This window comes from Eschrichtius robustus, chromosome 17 (genome assembly GCF_028021215.1).
Source record: "Eschrichtius robustus isolate mEscRob2 chromosome 17, mEscRob2.pri, whole genome shotgun sequence".
Taxonomy (NCBI): Eukaryota; Metazoa; Chordata; class Mammalia; order Artiodactyla; family Eschrichtiidae; genus Eschrichtius; species Eschrichtius robustus.
Window position 1 is genome coordinate 66,296,343 of NC_090840.1, and position 22,732 is coordinate 66,319,074.

At 41.2% G+C, this 22,732-nt stretch overlaps 1 protein-coding gene across 1 annotated transcript in view; it reads right to left on the reverse strand.

Annotated features, from left to right (window-relative positions):
• The window catches only part of SAMD12 (sterile alpha motif domain containing 12), a 411,525-nt gene that overhangs the window by 215,146 nt on the left and 173,647 nt on the right, over nucleotides 1-22,732 (reverse strand). Inside the window, exon 3 of the mRNA XM_068525945.1 lies at nucleotides 11,414-11,543. Within this exon, the coding sequence (XP_068382046.1) occupies nucleotides 11,414-11,543 (130 nt within the window). The remainder of the gene's footprint in view (nucleotides 1-11,413; nucleotides 11,544-22,732) is intronic.

Here is a 22,732-nt window from a genome sequence, read left to right on the forward strand (position 1 = left end):
TTCTCAGCAGAGCCTCTCAGCAGAGCACATAGAAAACCTCCAGGAAACAACTGGCATTATTCAAGATGTCAGGGGTTTTCTAAAGCAGGACTGCTCCAGGGTTACAACTTTGGTAAGGCGATTCCTTCTGGCTGGCACTGGCATTTCTCAGGTCTCAGAAGCCTTTGGTGTGGGTCTGCTATCTGGTGCTGGCTGGGCAAAGGGTATCTTGTAAGTGAGAGAGGCACTGGGACAAGGGTTTAGAAAGCTAGCTCCTGACCCCAGCTCCCCATTTCCTGGCCGTGGGACCTAGGCAAGCCTTTTCCTTTAGTGTGTTTCCCACACTATAAAACCTATAAAGGTGATGAGAGGAGGGGAGGGTCATCCAAGAGAAAACTGGTAACCATAGCAACCCTCCCCACCTGTGAGAGGAGGCTTGATTATAATAATTCTACAGAGAGCAGTCAGTAGGTGATACAAGAGCAGTGTATGAGGTGTATTTAACACTATGCTGCTGGTTAAAAAAAGTATATTCCTTCTGTTCTTGTTCTGATATGTGAAACAACACATAGTTCATTTGGTGACAACTTCCATTCTTATCCTGCCACATACCATCTCTAATATTAAATAAATGATGTATTTAGAATATGAATAAATGTCCCCAAGAGCAGTAGTTTCCTTAACTAACTTAACAAAGTGGCACTGATCTGTGATGAAAATGGGAGAAATAAAAACAATGTATGTTTTTCTTAAAGTGAAATGTACTCCATTTTTAAACCATGAGGGTTTTTTGTTTTTTGGTCTTTTTTTGGTTAAAATTCCTTTGGTTTATAAAATGGTGGTGAGAGTAGTTTTTAATTGAAAAAGCTATTAATGAGTAAAATATAAAAGGGCCAACTGTATGCTATGGCAATGAATATCTTCTGAAATTTAACTCATCTGTGAAATACAAGTATCTTGGACGCACAGGTGTAGGCTCAGACGAGCAGAATCTCAATAAGACAAGAGAACTGTTCTCCTTTCCTCAGCAGTACATCTTCCAACAACTGGTAAACTATACCTTTCTTTTTTTTTTTTTTTTTTATTTATTTTTATTTTTATTTTTTTTAAACTGAATTGCAGAGCATGAATTCGATTGTTTTATAGTTACTTTATTTATTTATTTATTTATTTTTGGCTGTGTTGGGTCTTCGGTTCATGCGAGGGCTTTCTCTAGCTGCGGCAAGCGGGGGCCGCTCTTCATCGCGGTGCGCGGGCCCTTCACTATCGCGGCCCCTCCCGTTGCGGGGCACAGGCTCCAGACGCGCAGGCTCAGCAGTTGTGGCTCACGGGCCCAGCTGCTCCGTGGCATGTGGTATCTTCCCAGACCAGGGCTCGAACTCGTGTCCCCTGCATTAGCAGGCAGATTCTCAACCACTGCGCCACCAGGGAAGCCCTATACCTTTCTTTATAAGAATGTTCTGGTATCTGATTATTCTTCCAGTGAAAAATGCATAAAGTGGATTTTCAAACTCAATCTCATTATCTATAACTATATATTATAGATAAATGAATAGAAAACTCTATCTATTCACCTAACTACCTTTAACCTAAATGATCCTATAGCTAGTATGGAAAGACGCAGGATGACATTTTCACTTTTTCCTTTTAAAAACAGTATGTCCATTTTAGAAAATCTGGAAAGCACACAAGCTTGTAAAAACCAGCTTTGAGATATAACTTGCTTACAATAAATTTCACAGATTTGAGGTGCCAAATAGATAACTGTGACAAAGATACGAAGCATTTTCATCAGCACAGAAAGTTCTGTTGCTCCTCTTTATATCAATCTCCCTTCTAGTACCCCACCACACACACCCCCGCAAGTAACCACTGATCTCACTGCCATCACTGTAAGTTAATTTTGTTGTTTTAGAATTTCATATGATTGGAATCACACTGTGTGTGTTCTTTTCTTTCTAACTTCTTTCTCTGAGTACAACGTGACATTCATTCATGTTGTCATATGCATCAGTAGTTGGTTCCTTTGTATTGTTCTGCATTGTTTCTGGTGTGAATACAGCACACTTTGTTTTACCCATTCTACTCTTGATGGACCTAAGGGTTGTTTAAAATTTTTGTCTGAGTAAGGCTCTTTTGGATATGAGTGGACTGGAATTTTTATGAACATATGTTTCCGATTCTCTTGAGTAAATATCTCAGAGCAGAACGGCAGATCATCTAATAAGTGTGTGATTAACTGTGTAAGAAATTTAGTTTCTGCATCTGGTGGCACCATATTTACTCACAACAACAGTGTACAAGAGATCCAGTTGCTCTACATCTTCAGCAACACTTGGTATTGCCAATCCTTTGAATTTCAGCCATTCTACTGGGTGTAAAGTGATATCTCACTGGGTTGTATTTGCATTTTCCTGATGACTTAATATTGCTGGGCATATTTTCATGTGCTTATTGGCCATTCTTTTACCTTCCTTGTGAAGTGTCCAACTATTTTGTCCATTATTATTGGTCTGTCTCTGGTCCAGCTAAGCAGGTCTTTGGGGTTCTGTATCTCCTGCATGTGCCCTATTCTCCAGATTTCAGGGGGGTGATTTGCATTATGACATCAGCTCTCTGATGGGTCCAAAAAAAAAAAAAAAAGACACCCCACTGGTCTCAGTTTGTCCAGTTTTGTTTTTTTTTTTTTGGCTGCACCGCGCAGCTTGTGGGATCTTAGTTCCCCAACCAGGGATTGAACCCCTCGGCAGCGAGAGCGTGGAGCCCTAACCACCAGACTACCAGGAAACTCACTGTGTCCAGCTTTTTCTTGTGGTAAGGATCAGAGTGATGACATCCAAGCTCTTTACATATCAGAGCTGAAATCAGAAGCCTTCTGCATCTAATGAGATGATCATATGACTTTCTTCATTTACTTTTAACATGACGAATCACATCGATTTTCAAAAATGGAATCAACTTTACATTCCTATGCACACATGACCATGATGTAATATCCTTTTTGTCTATTGTGAGATTCAACCTGCTTGTATTTTGTCAAGGTTTGTAGGTTTATGTTCATGAAGGATATTGGTCTGTACCATACCATTCTTGTAATATCTTTGTCAGGTGTTGGTATCAGGGTTAGTGTGGTCTCATAAAATGAGTTTGGAAGTGCTCCCCCTTTCTCTATTTTCTGAAAGAATTTGTGAAAGTTTGGTTGCTAATTCTCGACTGTTTTAATTCATTGGAAAAAGGCTTCTGTGCTTGAAGCTTTCTTTATGGGAAGTTCTGATTAAAAGTTTAACTGATTAAGAGATCCATGGCTATTTAAATTTTCTAGCTTTCTTGAGTCAGATATTGGTAAGTTATAGTTTTTAAGGAATTAGTCCATTTCATCTCAGTTGTTAAGTATGTGGGCATAAACCTGTTCATAATATTTTCTGCTCTTTTAATGAATGTAGAAAACTTAGTGATATCCCCAATTTCTCACTTGATGCTCTTTTTTTCCCTCATTCAGGCTATCTAGACATTTATCAATTTTTGTCGATCTTTTCAAAGAATCAGCTTTACCTTTGTTAATTTTCTTTATTGCCTGTACGTTTTCTGTCTTACTAATTTCAGCTCTTTGAGATTAGTATTCTTCCTTCTCTAACTTCTTAAGGTAAAATTTTAATTAATCAATTTCAACTCTTTCTTCTTTCTTTTCTAATACAGGCATTTCATGCTATAATTTTCCTCTAAGTTCTGTAGCTGTACCACACAAACATTTGAAATATTAATGTTTCTACTATCATTCAGTTCAAAATATGTTTTAGTTTCTCTTGCGATTTTTTTTTTCCCCTCTCCCATCTGGTTACATGGATGTGCATTAAGTTTCTAAATATTTGGGGGATCTTCTTGGTAATGATTTCTAATTTAATTCTGTTTCGGTCAGAGAGTGTACCCTGTGCCACTTCAGTTTTTTCAAATTTACTGAGACTGATTTGTGCCCTGGCGTACAGTACATCGTGGTGAGTAAGTCCCCTGAACTGGGAAGTACATACATTCTGAAGCTGTTGGGTACAGTGTTCTGCCTGGCATGTGGTAGTGGTCACATAAATTTTATCAAACAAATGAATTAATTATGATTTAACAAATAAATGAAATGAATAGAAAGGGATTGGTCAAGGGGCTAAAATGAAGCTACAGTTGACCCTCGAAAAACGAGGGGGTTAATCCGCCTGCAGTATTGTCAGCCCTCCGTATCCATGGTTCCTCTGCATCCGCGGATTCAATGAACCATGTAGCCCTATTGCATTTTCCATTGAAAAATATCTGCGTGTAAGTGGACCTGTGTATATCAAATCCACTTCGTTCAGGGGTCAACTGTATTTAGAGAGAAAGGAGGTAGCCAGTGTAGCTAGACTGAAGATGAGAGGATGACTGTAACTGAGGAAGCAAATATCCAGAGGATATAGGGGACGTCTGGTTAAAGCAGAGGCAGAAACGGTTGTTGGTAGAAGGGAATAAGAGCGTGCTTTCTGAAACAAGAGGCAGGAGAAGACAGATGGGTAGAGGGTAAATAGTTTTAGGGAAATCCCATCAAACAGCGTGTAACTTTTCAGCGTAGCAGAAACCAGACCTTTACTAGCGATGAAGAAAGGAATTGGGAGAAAGCATGTTGGGAGAGCCACTCAACAGGCCACTGGGATGAAGAAAAGGCTGGGGGAAGGCATCATGGCTCCATGGAGGCCTGGCACGTGAATCTGTACTGGGGGGCCGTCATGAAGGGTTTTCTTCTGCAAAGGTTTCTATAACCCAGGAACCTAAACAGGATCTAGGGGTGGGTTTCAGTAAAACCTCAGCAGAACTTTCTAATCATTAAATTTTTCAACTATCAACTTCATGGGACAAGTTTTATCACAGGGCTTATCCTGGGAGCTACAGGATGGGTTACTTAATCCAGGTGAGGAGGAGTAAGAAAGGCTTTTGCAGGAGGTAGTATCTGAACTAAAGCCCGAAAGGAAGCTGGAATTATTCAGGTAAAAGGGTGGGTTTGAGGATGGTAGAAGAAAGCATGGCATTTGAGAGCCCTGCAGCTCAGAGTAGGAGGGAGCAAGGAAAACCAAGCACTGTAACTGCCACCGTCATCCAAAATCTTGGACCAAAACAAACAAACAAAAACAACAGTTTGCTTTTAAAAATCATGAAATGCTCATCCCTGGAGGTGTCTGAGCAAAGGCTGTCTGGCCATCTAGCAGGGATGTTGGAAAGGACACGTGGGGAGACATCTGATTGAAGTGGTAGGGGGACACTCGTTCCCCACCCTATTCCTTCATGGAAGAACTGCCCTGACTAACGCTCCTGGCCTCTCTCCTCCCCTCTGTTTGGTGCCCTTGGAAGCAGGAAACGGGTTTGCCCAGCCCAGCCTCATGTTCTGTCCTGTCTTGTGACCTGTGTGCCTGATGCAGTCTGCTTTCTCCCAGGCGGTTAGAGGGGCACTTCCCAGCTGTGCCAGTGACCAGAATACCTGATTTAGAGGGAAAATATTCTTAGCAAATCAATTCATCTGAAGACCTAAAGGATATTCTCCAAAAAAGCTTTATCGGGAATGAAGCTGATATTCTGATCTCCATTCATACTTCTCATTGAAAGGCGTATTTTTAAACTGACCCCATAAAACCTCAGATGACATCTGAAGTCACTTCCAACATTCAGAAATCTATTATCCTGAATCATCAAAACAACCAAATTCAGCATCCTAGGTTTAAGAATGCTGAGGAGTATAGAGGTGAAGTTAGTAAGCTTTCTATCAAAGGGTGTTAAAAATGAAGAATAAATGCTGTTATTGGAAAATTAATATGTGGGAAACTCATGCCCTGATGATATCAAAACTTTACTATGCAGATACAAAATGCTGCTCGAGATTCAATAAAAAATGTAGAGCAGTTCATACAAAAGAGAAATGTAACAAAATACAAAGATATACAAAAGTAGAACACGCTATCCAGAGGGAAAACCAATAAAGACAAGAAAATGCGCAGATGAAGCACTGTGGTAGTTCAACAAGCCCACATTTTATTGGGCTATACTGGGTTCCACAAAGTAGTGTTCTCACAGGTATAGCACATAAAATAATTACTCCACTTCTTTGGACACTTGTTTACTACACACCCCACTGACCTCCATGGGTAATTCTAACCGTGATAAAAGACTAGGAAGACAATAGCAGAAGGGTAAATGTTAGCAAATGCACAGAGCCCACAATCCACAGGTCTGAAAAAGATAAAGAGGTTTCCCCTTTATTCAATAGCATAAGCAGAACTGCCAAATTTCAGGGTGCTACATCCCAGCGGAATATTTTGAAAAGGGGAAAGAGGTACAAATGGGCAGTGTCTGAAGCACAGAAAGAACCAGAAGTATTCACTGATTTTGTAGGAGACCAATGAGAAATGTGACAAGCCAATACTGACCACCTGCAGGGGACATTCACAGGGTAAGTATTTATTCCTGCAGACATCTAAAGGATTCCCACCTGTGTTCCACGAAGCAGGCCACGTGGAAACCTTTTACACATTCAAAATAGCTTCTAAAGATACACTTTGTATTCTGAGGAGCTCTGACTGCCTCACCCAGGAAGATAAGTCTTTAAAGTTGGGAGGGGAAAGAACCCTTTACAGAGGAAAGAAAGGCTTGATGCTGAAGGAAATGAGTTGATTTTAGCAGCCACCACAGGAAGAATACCAGGCACAGCCAGGGGCTGAAACTGCCTCAAACCTGAAAAGATTCTTAACTGTGCATAAAAAAGAATCCGAACGTTGCCTGTGAGATTACACCTGGTCCCAGCAGAGCTTCCTCATCAGCATTCCAAGCCCGGCCTCAGAAAGCTGGGGAAAGAATCCTGCAAGCACAGGAAAATAGACAAATTTCTTTCCTTCAAGCCTAATCTGATGATTTAAATCTATCTATCCTAATGCCTCTCAGGTGTTCTAACCATCTTATGCCTGTTAAGAGCGCTTCTGCAGGGAGTCACCACTAGTAGAGTCTCTTCTGATTTAACTCATCTGCCATAAAATAGCAGGTGCCTTCTGGACACAATGAAATTCTCAGAAATTCTAATAGGAAATTTGCACAAGGTTTTGAATACTGGTGTGTTAAAACATACCTTAAGTTTCCTTAGACTTTGGAGAAACTGGATGGCGGAGGGGGGGAGTTTGTTTAGAATATAATGTATTTTAAACAAAGGCATCAGAAAGATGTTAATATAGTGGAATTGTTGGTTGAAACCAATTAAAAAAAGATGAAACAACTACCAAGGTAAAAGGATACCTTTCAAAAAAGTTAAAATCATGACTCTCATCACATACAAAAATAAACACATGTTTAAGATTTTGTGGCAACTGATAAGATGTTACAACCAACTCAAAGGAGACTCCAAAGAGCCGACACATGTTTAGATCAGCAGGAGTGAAATGAATGTGTAAGTGGGAGACAAGACTCACCTTTTCCACAGTGGATTGGGAAGTCAACTGAACCTCCGTGGGACAGAATTTACACATCTACACACAAGAATTATTTTATACTGCTATCACTTACCTACAACTTACAGAGTTGTAGAACAGCTTTGTAGAATCAGAATTAGACAACCCGAAATGATGTGCTATTGAGGATGCACAGTTTTCTATGGAGGCACAATTTTTTCCCTACACAGATCACTGACCATTTTATTTATTGCTGTATTCCCCAAACCTGGTACAGGGTAGATGCTCTGTAAATACTTGCTAAACGGATGTCTACTATGTATCAGGCGTAAAGCTAAACCCTTCACATGCATCATCCCCTTTAACCTTTCCAACAACCCTTTAAGATAAATATTATTCTCATATCACTGACTTGAAACTAGCTTGTGTGATGTTGCACAGTTATTACTTGTCAGAGGTCGAGGGGTGGAGAACAGGGGCGGGTGGGAGGAGGAGGATTTGCCTCAGGTCTGTAATCAGAAAGCCCATCTTTTTTTTCTTCCTGATTCTTCTTTCCATTCAATATGTCTTTTTTATTTATCGCCATGGTCCCACGCGCCTCTAAATTAAGGGATTGTTTATGTGTTACAGAGATATAACATGCTTCCCTGATGAGCATGATATTGGAGACCCTTGCTTTAAGACACATAAATGAACAGCAGTACTCAGGAGAATCTAAGCATAAATAAGAGACATATGGACATTTTTATTGCGGCCTTGCCGATAAGCACAGGATACTTACCAGCCCAGATCCCAACCCCCATCCTTAGGTGCTCATTATAATTTTCAGGATAATAAAGATGGATGAATTCATCAGTGTTTATGTGTGTGGTTTGTTTTCATAGAAAGCGCAGCAGCACTTAGGAAAACAGCAGCAGCTAACATTCACTGCCTGCTTACTGTGACCGTGAACTACTCTCACAGCAACACTCTGAGGCGGGTACTATTATCATCTCCTCTTTACAGGTAAAGAAAGCGGGAGTACACCAAGTCACCTTCACAGAATCACAGAGCTAAGCTGCAAGTCTGGGCTTTGACCTGGCACTTGTAACCCCCTCCCGGCCCTCACTCTAAGACACTCTACTGTCTGCATGGGCTGCTGAGGCTCTCTCTGCCATCACGTCTTGATTTTGCACAATCCTCTTTGCCCAGTTTATCAGAGCCTACAAGGGTACTAGGATTCCTGCAGCCGCCAGCATCACAGGGCTGGCTTCAGTCCTGAAAGCTATCTTCGGGCCACTTGGCACTTGTGATCATTTGGGTAGTTTACATTCACCCTTGGAGAGAAACAGGAGACAAAAGTGGTCTTCTGAGGCCTTGAATAGGTGAAGGTCTGAAAGATGTGTGTGTCAAATGTTAACCTGAAATCATTCTCTCCTAAGTCCCCAAATAATCCCCTGCTTTCTTTTCTTGCCGGAAAACAGGCTGCCCTCAGAATGAAGTAACAGTATGATTTTAGACACCTCCAGATGAATTTCGACATGAAGAACAGCACAGTGCTAGTATGTAGAAGGTGTCAATAAATGATTAACTTAGTGGTTTGTTTATATCATTTCATTTAATCTTCACAATGACTCTCTGAGACAGGCATCGTTATTATTATCATCTCCATTTTGAAGATGAAGAAGTGAGGTTGAATAACTTGTCTAGGTTAAGCAGCTTGTCCAAGATCTCAAGAAGGTTGCGATTTACCAATACCAGAGGTGTTTGTGGAGACCAAGTATGCCACCAAAAGCAATATGACAGCTGTTTGCAACACAAGGCCACTTAGCAGAAAGCCTTAGGAAGTGGTACCATTTACTCCATAAGCATTGAAGCATGAGATCTTTATTTCTGAGGGGGGTGTAATGCTCATCCTTTTCAAAACCATTATAAATGCTTACCCTTCCCTCAAGGGTATCACAGAATTCCCACGCCTAACAAAAGATAACACTACTTTCTAATAAGATCATGACAAAGGTTTTGCCATTACTATCACACAAGCATTAAGAAACAGACATTATCTCATGAAGGTTACCATAATCAGCCAAATGGTTACTAACTGGTTGATAAATTTTAGGGGTGGAATAACTGATCCTGTATGGGATTTTCTTATATCCTTAAGCGAGGGACTAAGAAAAAGAATCTAGACGCTTGGAATCTAAGCTAAGTTCTGACACTGCTTTCAGGATTTCAGGAATTTCATCCAAATGGGCCATTACCTCCAGTTCAGAGGAGAAAAGAAGTATATTAAGGACCATTTCTATGCTTAAGTTAGGAGGCTTTCACTCTCTGTTACCTCACTTTGAGCTACACCTGTGTGTTCCTTACATATTTAAACATTACTAACTTGGTCATCAGGAATCTCTGATAATCTAGCTCAGCGTTATTTAAATGTTATTTAGAGACTTCCCTGGTGGCGCAGTGGTTAAGAATCCGCCTGCCAGTGCAGGGGACACGGGTTCGATCTCTGGTCCAGGAAGATCCCACATGCCGTGGAGCAACTAAGCCTGCGCACAACTACTGAGCCTGCGCTCTAGAGCCCACGAGCCACAACTACTGAGCCCACGTATCACAACTACTGAAGCCCGTGTGCCTAAAGCCTGAGCTCTGCAACAAGAGAAACCACCGCAACGAGAAGCCCGCGCACCGCAACTAAGAGTAGCCCCCGCTCGATGCAACTGGAGAAAGCCTGTGTGCAGCAACGAAGACCCAATGCAACCAAATAAATAAATAAAAATAAAATTAAAAAAAAATGTTATTTAATATTAGAAGCCTTTTTTTCCAAATCAAGTTTTCTGTGCAATTTGAATATGTGAAACAGACACACCCATCTCAACCCAAAGCATGTCCCTCTGGCAGCCTCTAGTGCAACCAAGGGCTCCACGGAACGCACTTTGAAAACCACCCATCTAGTCCTGCTCTAAGGAGGTACGATCTGCCCCAGATCTTGAAGCTACAGGGTAAGAATTGAACTGCAAAAATAAAGCTTTCTGCTTGACGTGACCCTTTTCAAAGTGACGGGAGTGAATATAGAGAGGTTAGCATTTCTGAAGATGCAAAGTATGAGTCTGGAAAGGGCTTGGCGTCAGGCGTGCTGAGCTACTCGAGAGCAAGTCCCTTTCCCACTAGAGGGTCAGTTTTCACTTAGAAAAAAGAAGAATCTGGACTGGAATCAGATCTTCTCAACACTTTTTCCCACCTTGAAGCACAGTTTTGGTGCACAGAGCATGCTCCTCCATCCTATCTTTCATTATAAGGTTTGCAAAAGAGGAGGGTGGGAGGAATGGTACCCACAATCAAGCAGAATCTCAGGGCAGGTGGGCAGGCGAGGTCTGCAAAAGACCCCCTTACTCTGATGGGCTCCCACCGTGGACCTATCCGCTCCCTCTTACCCACTCCATTCTCCAATTGAGAGACACGATCCTACAGACTTTTACAGTTCATTATGCTGTCATATTCCCTGCTGCCAAGCGCTTCTCGACTTCCACATATAATACTCGAAGCCCGCTGATTTAAAGGGAGTCTTAATTTGTGCTTTGAGGGTATTCATCTCAGGGGCAGTGAGTTAGTATTATTATATTCAGTCCAGAATTTTCCTATTTAGAAATCTTTTCTTCTTAAAACATCTACCTATGGACCCTGTAATCAAATTAATTTGAAGGATCTCCTCCCTTTCTTTACTCTAGGACTGCCACACTCTTATTTTCTCTAGGATCCCCCAACCCCTTACCCTGATTACCACATACTTTTATACTAGACATTCAAAATCCATGGTTCCCTGTAATAACCACTTATGCTTGTTAAGCAGCATGGCGTGCCTGGATCTGGAATTTATCGTTCCTTTTAAAGTAAACCCACCATGCCAGACAATTTCAGCAGGGAGATGCTTTTTCATTTTAAGGGTGTGGGAAAGGCCATTGAGATGGGAAGAGGGAGAGGGAGTGAAATATTTCGGATACTGCATACTTTACCAGTTATGTCATGCTGTTTGAATGACTCACTGTAGATCTGATACTGATTCGGACAATGTTTCTTCAACCACTTGCAGACATCCTGCTGAGTCCACAGAGCCACTGGTTTTGACAGCTTCACCGTAGCCGACTATAAATAAAGAAGGAAAAGAAGATCTGTTAATGCCAGCCCCATGCCTAGAAAGGCGCTGCTGTTAGAAGTCCTATAGTGTGGTAAAGGCTACAGGCTGGATTCCCTGAAGATAAATATCTGACTCTTGTCTTCCTCTGAGCCTTTGCAGACCTTCCCCATGCCCCTGAAAGCCAGAAAGAAAAGGTCCAGGTGGAGAAGGCCATGAAAACTACACCTATTCTCAGGTTCTCTCTACTGGGAGAAGTCCCCAGGAAGTAGTGTTTTCTGATGACTACTCTAACAACAAGACAATTAGGTTGCTAAGCAATTGACTAAATTTTAGGGGTGAAACAGCTGCCCCCAAGTGGCCTTTCTCTGTATCACAAGAAAGTGTCCATTTCTCCCTGTCCTCTGATATCTCTAGGACCTAGGATAACTGGCCCCAGCAGGTGCTAATAATTATTTTAGGAACGAATGTTATAGGATTTAGATACCTACATAAGAATAGCTCCTGAGAGCTCTGGATTTAGGGTGGTCCTGTAAAGTCTAGGAATTAGTTATGCACAGTAGGTAAGGAAAAAGTCAATTCCACCAGCATGTGGGGAATGGTAATAAGATAATGAGTGTAGCTAGACTTCATGTAGAAGCCAACTAGCCGGAGTCATTTATTGCTCACTGGATCTTTCGGGGAGGCTTATGAAACAAAACGAAACACAAAGGTGCAAAGGACCCAGCCTCTGACCAATGGCAGGTTACAAATACATTCATTCATCAACAAGCATCAACTGTGCTAGATGCCGGTCTGCCTCATAGATCCCAGGGACTTGGCTGAGGCTAAATGAAAGCTTAACTAGCTATAATCTTTATCATTCTGGATCAGTGTTTGCATTCTGGATCAGGATTTTAATATAAGTAGTTCTCTAAAGGATGTTGGACAGTCCACAGACCTGGCCTTAAATATCACTGACCTCACTAGGGATCATTCTCTTTGACTTCTCTTTCAATCTCTCAGATTATGTGAAGGGGAGAGCCTTGATTTTGTATGAGTGTGATTTAACATCTTTCTAACACCTGCTAACAAGATCTTTGACAAAGAGAGGGCTTCCTTCAGCCTCGGAACTGTCATTGGAAAGCAGAATTTTCATCTAGCATATAATAACTGCTCTGTTTTACCTTTTTTATATTTAAGGTTACCTTTATCTTATGACAAATAAATTACGGCAAAAATACATTCTATTTTCTGTAGTAATACCTAGATTGCTTTTAAAACAAATTTGAGTTAATAAAAACCTGGGTCATTATTTACAACTGCCAAGATACAGAAGCAACTTAAATGTCCATCAATAGATGAATGGATAAAGAAGATGTGATGTATGTGTGTGTGTATATATATATATATATATATATATATATATATATATATAGAAATATTACTCAGCCATAAAAAAGAAGGAAATTTTGCCATTTGCAGCAACATGGATAGACTTTGAGGGCGTTATGCTAAGCGAAATAAGTCAGACAGAGAAAGACAAATACTCTATGATACCATTTACATGTGGAATCTAAAAAATACAACAAATTATTGACTATAACAACAAAGCAGCAGACTCGCAGATATATAGAACAGACTAATGGTTACCAGTGGGGAGAGGGAAGAGGGGAGGGGCATGACAGGAGGAGGGCACTATGAGGTACAAACTAATAGGTATAAAATAAGCTACATGAATATATTGTACAACACCGGGAATATAGCCAATGTTTTATAATAACTCTAAATGGAGTATAAGCTTTAAAAATCGTGTCTCACTATATTGTACACCTGTAACTTACAATACTGTACATCAACTATACTTCAATAAAAAATGGGTCAATTTCAAGAAAAATTAAGAAAACAATAATATAGATGGTAATAGTAAAAATAGTGGAAATGACATGCAGGTGATTCAAGTTTAGAAAACAGCGTTCAGGTGTTATTTTTTACTAGTATATTTTGAATTGTATGATTCTTTGGGCCATCACTTATAAAATAATCACAAATAAAACATCATGTTTTGCTTTGTGCTGTGGTAATTTTTTTTCTTTCACTCTCAGGAGTGGCAGATTGCATTTTTCCAAAGATGATTTTACATATGCACATATACATACACACACACATACATATCTCCTTTTCACTGATTGTGGCTTTCATTCCTCCACCGAGATTTGGGGTTGATGTTGTCTCCGTCTGAATTTTGACAGGGTTCACGGAGGGCCTGGCCAATGGAGTACAGCAGACTTGATGCTATCTGTGACTTCTGAGGCTACATCAGAAAAGAGATAGAGCTTCTGCCTGGCTCACCCTCTCTGGCACTCACCTTCAGAACCTGGCCACCATATTGTGAGGAAGCTCTGACCACATGAAGAGACCAGGTATAGGAGTTTTGGCCAATCCCCCAGCTTAAAGTCTCAGCTGACAGCCACCACCAACCCTATCAACCGTCAGACAAATGAGTAACCAAGCTTTAGATGATTCCAGCTACCAGGATTCAAATCTTCCAGCTCAGACTTCCAGACGCCATGATGCAGAGACACAGATAATCCACTAGCATCATGTATAGTTGTCTTCCACCATTAAGTGTTGGGGTAATTTGTTTTGCAACCCTAGTAACTGGAACACTCAGTGAGGACACAATAGTTATGACTGTGCTCCCCAGAGTGCCTTGCACTTAACAGATGCTCTACAGAGCCACAATGAATAAGCGAATGAATTAATGAAATGAAACCATTCTCACTGAGTCTGAGCTCACAGACCTGCCTTACTTTTAATCAGCAGTGAATTTCAAGTCTAGCCCTCGCTGCTCTACCCCCGACTGTGTGCTGCTCACGTGGTTCCTAATCAAACTTGTCCGTCTCTCCCTTCCACTCTGCATACTCTAGTCACAGACTGCCAGCCGTTTTCCCTCTAATCACTGCATACAACCATATCAATTGCTTTCCTAATTTTGATGAGAAAGAAGGGCCTCTGGCATGGATGGTGCAAATGAGCGCATGTTTTGTTGTTGTTTAGCTTTTTCCCTTTTGCTCGTCATCACTTTTCCCTCACATGATTAGGAAGCCGGAGTTTCAGCTCTTTCAGCTAGGAATGCACTTCCCACCATGTTTCACAAGTCAGCACCTCTGAATCTGGCTCCTTCCTGCTCTAAAAGTTTTCCTTCAGATTAGCTGAATGAGCTCATAGCTGACACGTCATTGCCCTGAAACCCCTCGCAAGTTTCTTGCAAGTAAAGCTAATCACATCTTTTGAACACTCCTATAAACCAGTCACAGAAGGCTGTAAATTGGGAAGGGAAAGGCAAGAAGATAAATTGCTTACACATCAATATACCAAACTTCCTGGGAGGTCATTCTTTAACTCGCTCAGTTCCTAGGAAACAGAGCACGCTCAGCTCCAAGACAAGTCTCATCAACAGGAGATTCAGGGGGAGATGAATCCAAACACACCAAGTCAACTCAGAACACATCCTCACCAGCTTACCATGGACTCTCGTGTCATACATTTCCTTTTATTACAAAGCCAGGTGTTCTGAGGCTAACAATCCAGGTGCTGCTTTGCTTTGCCTTCACAATATACTCTTACTCAGCGGTAATTTGGTGTTACATGCTTGGACAGCAATAAACACAAAGCTTCAGGTACAGATTTTTAAGACCATACGAACCTACGGGGATATGCCTCCATGTAAACAGGCATAACAAATACAGTGGGGAGGGATACAGATTCCTACCATTAATAAGCTCTGCTTTTCTCTTACGCCGATAGTGATACATGTATCGGCCCCATTTAGCAACTGATTCTTAGCCTTGGCCCTAATATGAACTTGTTATTAGTTTGCTACACATTAACTTTTTTTTTAATCTGAATAATTATTTTCTTAACATCTTTATTGCAGTATAATTGCTTTACAATGGTGTGTTAGTTTCTGCTGTATAGCAAAGTGAATCAGCTATACCTATACATGTATCCCCATATCTCCTCCCTCTTGCGTCTCCCTCCCACCCTCCCTATGGTGGTCACAAAGCACCGAGCTGATCTCCCTGTGCTATGCAGCTGCTTCCCACTAGCTATCTATTTTACACCTAGTAGTGTATACATGTCCATGTTATTCTCCCCGCGTCCTCAAGTCCGTGCTCTATGTCTGCGTCTTTATTCCTGTCCTGCCCCTAGGTTCTTCAGAACCATGTTTTCTTTCTTTAGATTCCATACATACGCGTTAGCCTACGGTATGTGTTGTTCTTTCTGACTTACCCCACTCCGTATGACAGTCTCTGGGTCCACCCACCTCACTACCAGGACATGGAAGCCACCTGAGCGTCCATCGACAGACGAATGGATAAAGGAGATGTGGCCCATGTACACAGTGGACTATTACTCAGCCGTACACATTAACTTGTGAAGAGCCATCGTCGACTTCAGCTGCCCCAGTGCGCGCTGCCTTCTCTATTCTCAGAGCAGACTTTTGTTTGTTCCGCCTCAGTTGCTCACATAGCAGCCCAGGTCAACCTGCGCTCCTCTTCCTTCTGTCACGATGCCCCCAACCCCAATAGCAACCAGGCTTGGGGAGTGAACACCATAACCTGGCTCTTTTCTTTCTTTCTTTTTTTTTTTTAATAGAAGTAGAGTTGATCTACAATGGTGTGGCAATCTCTGCTGTGCAGCAAAGTGACTCAGTCAGCCATAAAAAAAGAACAAAATAATGCCATTTGCAGCAACATGGATGCAACTAGAGATGATCATACTAAGTGAAGGAAGTCAGCAAGAGAGAGACACCTACCGTATGCTATCACTTATCTGTGGAATCTAAAAGATGGCACAAATGAACCTATGTACAAAGCAGAAACATAACCTGATTTCTTTAAAGGTCTTAGACCTGATTTCCACGGGCCATTTGGAACAAGCATGTGTTAACCGCACATCAATCTCTTTATCACATTGTCCCACAGGGAGGTGCAGAGTTGTTCAATCTTCGTAGCTCCATAGTGTTACTTCAGCTATCCTCCTTTCCTCTGCCACCCAACGCTCATGCCTCTCTCCACACCCAACGTTAGATAATTTTCTTGCATATGCTGCATTTTATTTCCCCCCACAGAAGGAGCCTAAACCAAAATAACAGTTTGTAAAACAAAGAGATAGTATTTCATATTTAGTAGAAAATAATAAAAAAAAAATCTTGCCCAAGGCAAACATTAGAAAAAACACTTGCCCTGTTTCTTCCTCTACACTCAGGCCTGCTACATCATTCTCTCGATTTCCATCCCTGGAGACAATTTTGGTTTGTTCTGTTGCCCCTGAAAGAGGCCGGAGGCAGTTTGTTACCTTAACCCCCATGCATTGTAACACCAAGCAGAATTCTAGGCATTTTCTTTCTGAATTGGTCCTGGCCTTTCTATAGACAATCTGAATGTGTATTTCAGATGCCTTCACGTTCTGTTTTTGTTTTTGTTTTTGTTTTAGCATCTTTATTGGAGTATAATTGCTTTCCAATGGTGTGTTAGTTGCTGCTGTGTAACAACGTGAATCAGCTATATGTATACATATATCCTCATATCTCCTTCTTGCGTCTCCCTCCCACCCTCCCTATCCCACCCCTCTAGGTGGTCACAAAGCACCGAGCTGATCTCCCTGTGCTATGAGGCTGCTTCCCACTAGCTATCTATTTTACATTTGGTAGTGTATAGGGGCAGGACCGGAATAAAGACGCAGACATAGAGAATGGACTTGAGGACACAGGGAGGGGGAAGGGTAAGCTGGGACCAAGTGAGGGAGTAGCATGGACATATACACACTTTCTGTTTTACAGAGACCTCACTTCACGCAAAAGACACATTATATTCCTGAGGGAAAAGTTGTTTGCAAATTACTTTTTTTTGCAAGTAATTCCTATTTTAATTTACCCTTATTCAATAATTTCAGCTACATTTGACAGTAACTTCTGATTTGTATTTAACTGGAAAGAGTTCCTAAGTTTTAAGTTCTTTAAGGTAAACCTGAAGCATTTCTGCTAAGTAATAAAAAATGCTTTAAAGAAGTTTGATATTGAAAGAACATATCAGTATTACAAAGTGCTTTTAAAGTTAAATTTTATCTTGTAATTCAATTATCCCTTATTTGTTTTGCAATATAAATTCTCTTTTAATTTACTGTGTTTCGATTTATAAGAGAATGCTGAAATTTTAAGTCCCCAATAGTTGTACAAACTCTTAAGGAGCTAAGCTTACATGAAGCCCAGTGGGTTGATTGAGAAAAAGTAGAGAAAGCAAAGACTGTTGTTTATTTCCACTGGCAGGACAAAGCAAGCTTTATGGCCAAATATCAGGAAGTGGTAAACAAACTTGCAGCATCTCATTATAAGCAAGCATTTGCGAACTCTAAAAATGCTTCTTCCTTCTCTTACCATCTTGTAATGTTTTTTCTTTAGTTCTAGGTCTTCTTTTTATTGGCTTCTACTGTGTCATCTGACTCAAGATTGGAAAAATGAAGGAAGAGAGGGGAGAGGGGAGAGGAACACACACATACACACAAACAATAACCCACTAATGTCTATTTTAGCAGCTTTTATGCTCATTTACCAAAAATAGGGCCTCTAATTATCAAGAAGGATGGGCTAGTTCACAGAATACTTGGCATTTAAATTAAAGAATTTTTAAGTACTAATAATGCCTTCTTCTGCGACCTGAACTCTTTCATGGGAAAACTGTGGTTAGACAAATTTTAAAGGGTATCTCTTCTATTGTATTCTATCCCCAGTGTAGTTTATAACATCCACCTGGTCACTTTCGGGTTCAAACCGAAATATCTTATGATGAATGACGCTCTTAGACCTCTTGTCTTCCCAAGAGAGGATATCTCACTGCTAGAAAGTTTCCAGGTAAAAGCTGAACACCTTTCCTCTTGGATGAATGAAAGATTCATTTCATTCACATTTTCTAACTTTGACCACTGCTTTAATATCACCTGGATCACTTTATGCTTCCTAATTTGTGAGGCTCATCTCTTCTGAGCAGTGTGACCCCTCTAAGTAGCAGTAGTGGCTAAGCAACTTCAGTAATTTTTCCAAGTACACAGTGTGGCATTGATTAGTTTCTTCAACTGTTTTCCATACAGCAACTGTTTTAGACCTTTTACTTTCCAGTCTCCTCCACAGGGCATTGTAGCTTGTTAATATTTCCTTCAAAAGGCAGTGTCTTAAATATGATGAATGAAATGTGTTATTAAGCCTAAACCTTCATTATTACTGAGTCATATCATTGACTATACAGGACTTAGGGGAAAGTTCTAAAACTCTGCGTCTTCTTTAAATGAATTTCTGTCAAGCTACAGCTCTCTTATCCTGAAGGTAGATTTTTGTGAACCTCAATTTTGCAGGTTTCAATTCATCATTTGAGATCCTTATTAAACAGGGTACTTGGTTATTCTCCTGTATCTGCACCATCCATGTAAAGAAAAGGTCACTGAGGTCCTCAATAACTTTAAAGACTGTAACAGGGTCCTGGGATTGAAAGTTTGAGAACCACTGTTTTAAGGCATCATCATGGTGGTGTCATTAAAGGAAAAAAAGACGTTTGGCTTGACATAATTGTTTTCCCTTAATTTGTCCATATTGAATTTTTTGATGGCTTTTTTCCTTCCTAAATGCTCAGAATCACAGAAACTGAAAGTTTGAAGGAATCTAAATAGTCAGTAGGTTCAAGTTTAAACCCAAGGCAAGAGTCCAATCCACTTTAAGACATCTATCAATAAAATGGTGACTAGTAAACCTGGGCCATGATAGATGTATCAAGGGTGTGTGTGTGTAAACAACTTTAGTCGAATACATAAAGAGCAAACGTCAATCCCTTAACTGAAAATAATTACTACATTTTTCTTCTCTCTTTTTTTTTGAAGCTGCACGAGATCTAAAGAAATCTAGATCTAGATCTGAGAAAATGATGATCTAGATTCAAGACCCTCCCTGAAAATTTACAGCATTAGAAAATGCATCCTGTGAAACACACCATTATTCCATTGCTATAAGCGTTAGTAGTTTAAAATGGTCCTTTGTGTCAAAGCCGAAGTCAGACTTCCATCATCTTTCTCACTGATTTCTGAGTCCTACTTCTGGAGCAATTCAAGACAGATCTCACTACCCACTGCACTCATTTCCAGTCCACATGTCACATTGGTGCTGTCTGTGGGATCACGTCTTTTAATTGTGTGTCTCTCTCTGTTCTCTCCCCAGAGTAAAGAATCAAATATACAGGGCTTCCCTGGTGGCGCAGTGGTTGCGAATCTGCCTGCCAATGCAGGGGACACGGGTTCGAGCCCTGGTTTGGGAAGATTCCACATGCCGCGGAGCAACTAGGCCCGTGAGCCACAACTACTGAGCCTGCACGTCTGGAGCCTGTGCTCCGCAACAAGAGAGGCCACGATAGTGAGAGGCCCACGCACCGCGATGAAGAGTGGTCCCCGCTTGCCGCAACTAGAGAAAGCCCTCGCACAGAAACGAAGACCCAACACACCCAAAAATAAATAAATAAATTTAAAAAAAAAAGAATCGAATATACAACTGCATATCTAGGAAACTTTTCTAATTCAACTTGTCCGAAAATGAGCTCCTGTTCTTCCTCTCAAAACTGCCTTCTAGAGCTCATCTGAGAGAAATGCTATACTTCCTGTTGCTGAAGCCCCAAATCTTGGATTCATACAGATGCCCCTCTTTCTCCTGTATTCCACACCTCATCTGCTGGGGAAACTTGAGGGGTCTACCTTCAAATACATCCAGACTCCAATCTCTTTTCATCACCGACATTGCTACGATCCCGATCAGAAACACTATTATGCCACATCTAGATTATTTCATCAAGGTGCCTAATGCACCTAACAGGTCATTTTGTTTTTCCCTTGCCTTTATTTTAAATCTTTAAAACGTTTAACACAACCTTAAGCAATCAGAGCACGTAGTATCTTTGATGCCACCTTTACTACTACTCTTTCCTTAATACATGTGCTCCCACTATACCAGCCTTCTTGCTGTGGCTCACAAATGCCAACTATACCCACTCCTCGTTTTGCCTGAAATGGTCTTCTCCCAGATACCCACACAGCTAATTCCCTCACTTCCTTCGAGCCTCTGTTCAAATACTACCTTTTCAATAAGTCCTATCTTAATCTCCCTAACTAAAAATGCAACACTCCTCCCTCCGGCTTCCAACACTCATTAATTACCCTGTTCCACTGCTTCCTTCTCCATAGTAAGTATCAGCTAACACACTACAGAGCTAACTTATTTTGTCTTTTGTTTATTATCTGTTTCTTTCCACTGGCTTGCAACCTCCACAAGGGCAAGGATCTTTTTTATTTCACGAAGAATCCCACACTTTAGAACAGTGCCTGGCACATGGCAATAATAATTTGCTGAAGGAATGAAACAACGGCCTGTCCATCATATATCACGGCTCCTATAGCCTTGAGTGTCAGAAAACTGGTTCAAGTCCCAGCTGTGCTTTTGACATTCACAGGTTGGGAGTAAGACAGGCTTTCCTCCGATTAGATTTCTCTCATATTGAGCCAAAAAGGCAGAGACTTTCCAACACTATAATTCTTAGCAAGATAGCTCACATCTCTGATCCTCACTTTTTTCCTTTTTTGAATGACATGAAGAGAGATGTAACGAAAGAACTTGGCATTTGGAATCATGCAGACCTGGACTGAAGGCCGGCTCTGGAATTCACTAGCACTGTGACCTTGGGAAGGTCACTAAACCTTTCTAAATATGCTCCTCAATATGCTGGAAGTAATTCCTATCTTGTCCTTGGTGGAAGGATTACAAGTAGTTTATCTAAATGCTTTAAAGTGCCTGCCGCATACGATGTGTTCAGGAGAGTTACCTTCACATCCCTTGAATGGCATCCGTACACCCTCCTGCTGGAGTCCCAAGCCTGATCTGGGGAAGCAATAGTGCAGTGAACACAGACAGTCCTCGGAGTCCAGCTGACTTGAGCTGAGCTGCAGGCATTGTGAGAGGGTGTTAGGTGTACGTGTACTGAGCTGAGACCTGAAGAAAAATAGCTGATAGATAGGAAAGGATGAAAAGGCCCTAGTGGAAAAGGTAGGTATAGGAGCAGGGAGAGAGTGAGAACATGTAGAAAAAGGAAAGAAAAGAAAGATGGAAAAATAAAGATACCAAATTAGGAGACACAAGGCAATGGTCCTCCTTATTCAGGCCGGCTTCGCTGCAACTATACAAATATCACCTCATGTTTTCCAACAATAGGTTGTGCCAGTGGTTTTTCTCGGACTCGGAGTCAGCTCTTTCTTGTCTCCAGGGACAGTCAGGCACAAAGTGTCCTAATTCCACCCCAAAGATATGGCCCAGATTCCCCAGGCACCTAACTATTTATAAAGGTGCACATCTAGATGTGTAGACTCTACCACTTACAAGCCGGGAAGCAGACGCTTGCACGGAATGCTGGTTAGGATCTGCCGCATCCCAAATGTGCGCTACTGCGTATCAGGGTTTCTAACAATAAAACCTCATGGAGGGAATAAACAGACATGCGCAGGCAGTCAAGAGGAAACAAGATGCCTCCGGCATCCCAGATGGCTCTGCTTACCAAGGCCTGCCTTTCTTATCAGCCCAGATTGTTGCACCTGTCAAGTGGAACACGAAGGGAGAGGATCACACTGTACTGTGTGTCTGCTCATGGTACAGTGGGAAAACCCATCACTCATCCACCCAGATAAGCACACCCTACAGGGGAGATGTTATGCCTGCGAGGTGCCAAGGCACATGTACACTCCGAGCACGTACCCCTGGGTGAATGCTGAATGAACAAAAGCAAAACTGAAAGCAAATAGGAACCAGAAAATTGGTTGTTGATCATCATTTCATATGTTTACAAAAATTCCTTTGGAACAACAATGTGGTAGACTGATAACAAAAATGTCTTCAGTGCAAAAAAAAAAAAAAAAAAAAAATGACCCTTTGCAATATGACCTGAGGTCCTTAGGTCACAGGGTAGCATCTATTTCTCCATCTCTTGGGTCTAGGGGAGGGAGAGAAAGGAGCTTGTGGCTTGCTTTGATCAAAAGAACAAGGCAGATGTAAACATTGCTATATTTAAAAAGGATAACCAACAAGGACCTACTGTATAGCACAGGGAACTCTGCTCAGTATTATGTGGCAGCCTGGATG